This window comes from Etheostoma spectabile, unplaced genomic scaffold (assembly GCF_008692095.1).
Source record: "Etheostoma spectabile isolate EspeVRDwgs_2016 unplaced genomic scaffold, UIUC_Espe_1.0 scaffold48, whole genome shotgun sequence".
NCBI classification, from domain to species: Eukaryota; Metazoa; Chordata; class Actinopteri; order Perciformes; family Percidae; genus Etheostoma; species Etheostoma spectabile.
In genome coordinates this window covers 419743-420196 of record NW_022605618.1, presented here as the reverse complement: position 1 = coordinate 420196, position 454 = coordinate 419743, and the positions used below count along the sequence as shown (strand labels likewise).

The window sequence follows — 454 nt, the reverse complement described above, 5'->3', positions numbered from 1 at the left end:
TATGAATTGATACTATAAATAAAATTGAATAGAAAAGCCAAATTTCTAATGAGAGTCCAGATTTGTTTCCATTTTACCAGTTGTTTCTTGAGTCTCACCCTTAGGTCTTCAGCTCGGATCACTCCATTCCTGGCTACAGAGCGAGATGACTTAAGGTGTATGATTCTCTCCAGGCATTCTGACAGCCACACAGGACACAGGAAGTAGAGGGTACACAGGCCGTGGCTGGTGTCGGGGAAGTGCAGCAGGGTCCCCGTCTCTATCAAGAAGCTGATAGCTGGATATAATGCAAAAAGAAAGCCTTAAACAAGGTATTGAATAGTGAAATTAAGGGCGTAATATAATTTACATACAGTATATAACAAAATACCTCACCAGACAGTGAGCCTCCCCTTTGTATGTGTACACATCATTCAAACTCTGTTTAGCAGCTTATTTTGTAACTAAAGTTTGT

The 454-nt window shown here is 40.3% G+C and overlaps 1 protein-coding gene across 4 annotated transcripts in view; it reads right to left on the bottom strand.

Moving 5' to 3' along the window:
• lrrk1 (leucine-rich repeat kinase 1) overlaps positions 1-454 on the bottom strand; it is a 199978-nt gene that overhangs the window by 60542 nt on the left and 138982 nt on the right. For all 4 annotated transcript variants that reach the window (XM_032511829.1, XM_032511830.1, XM_032511832.1 and 1 more), the window contains one exon: positions 99-277. In XM_032511829.1, the coding sequence (XP_032367720.1) occupies positions 99-277 (179 nt within the window). The remainder of the gene's footprint in view (positions 1-98; positions 278-454) is intronic.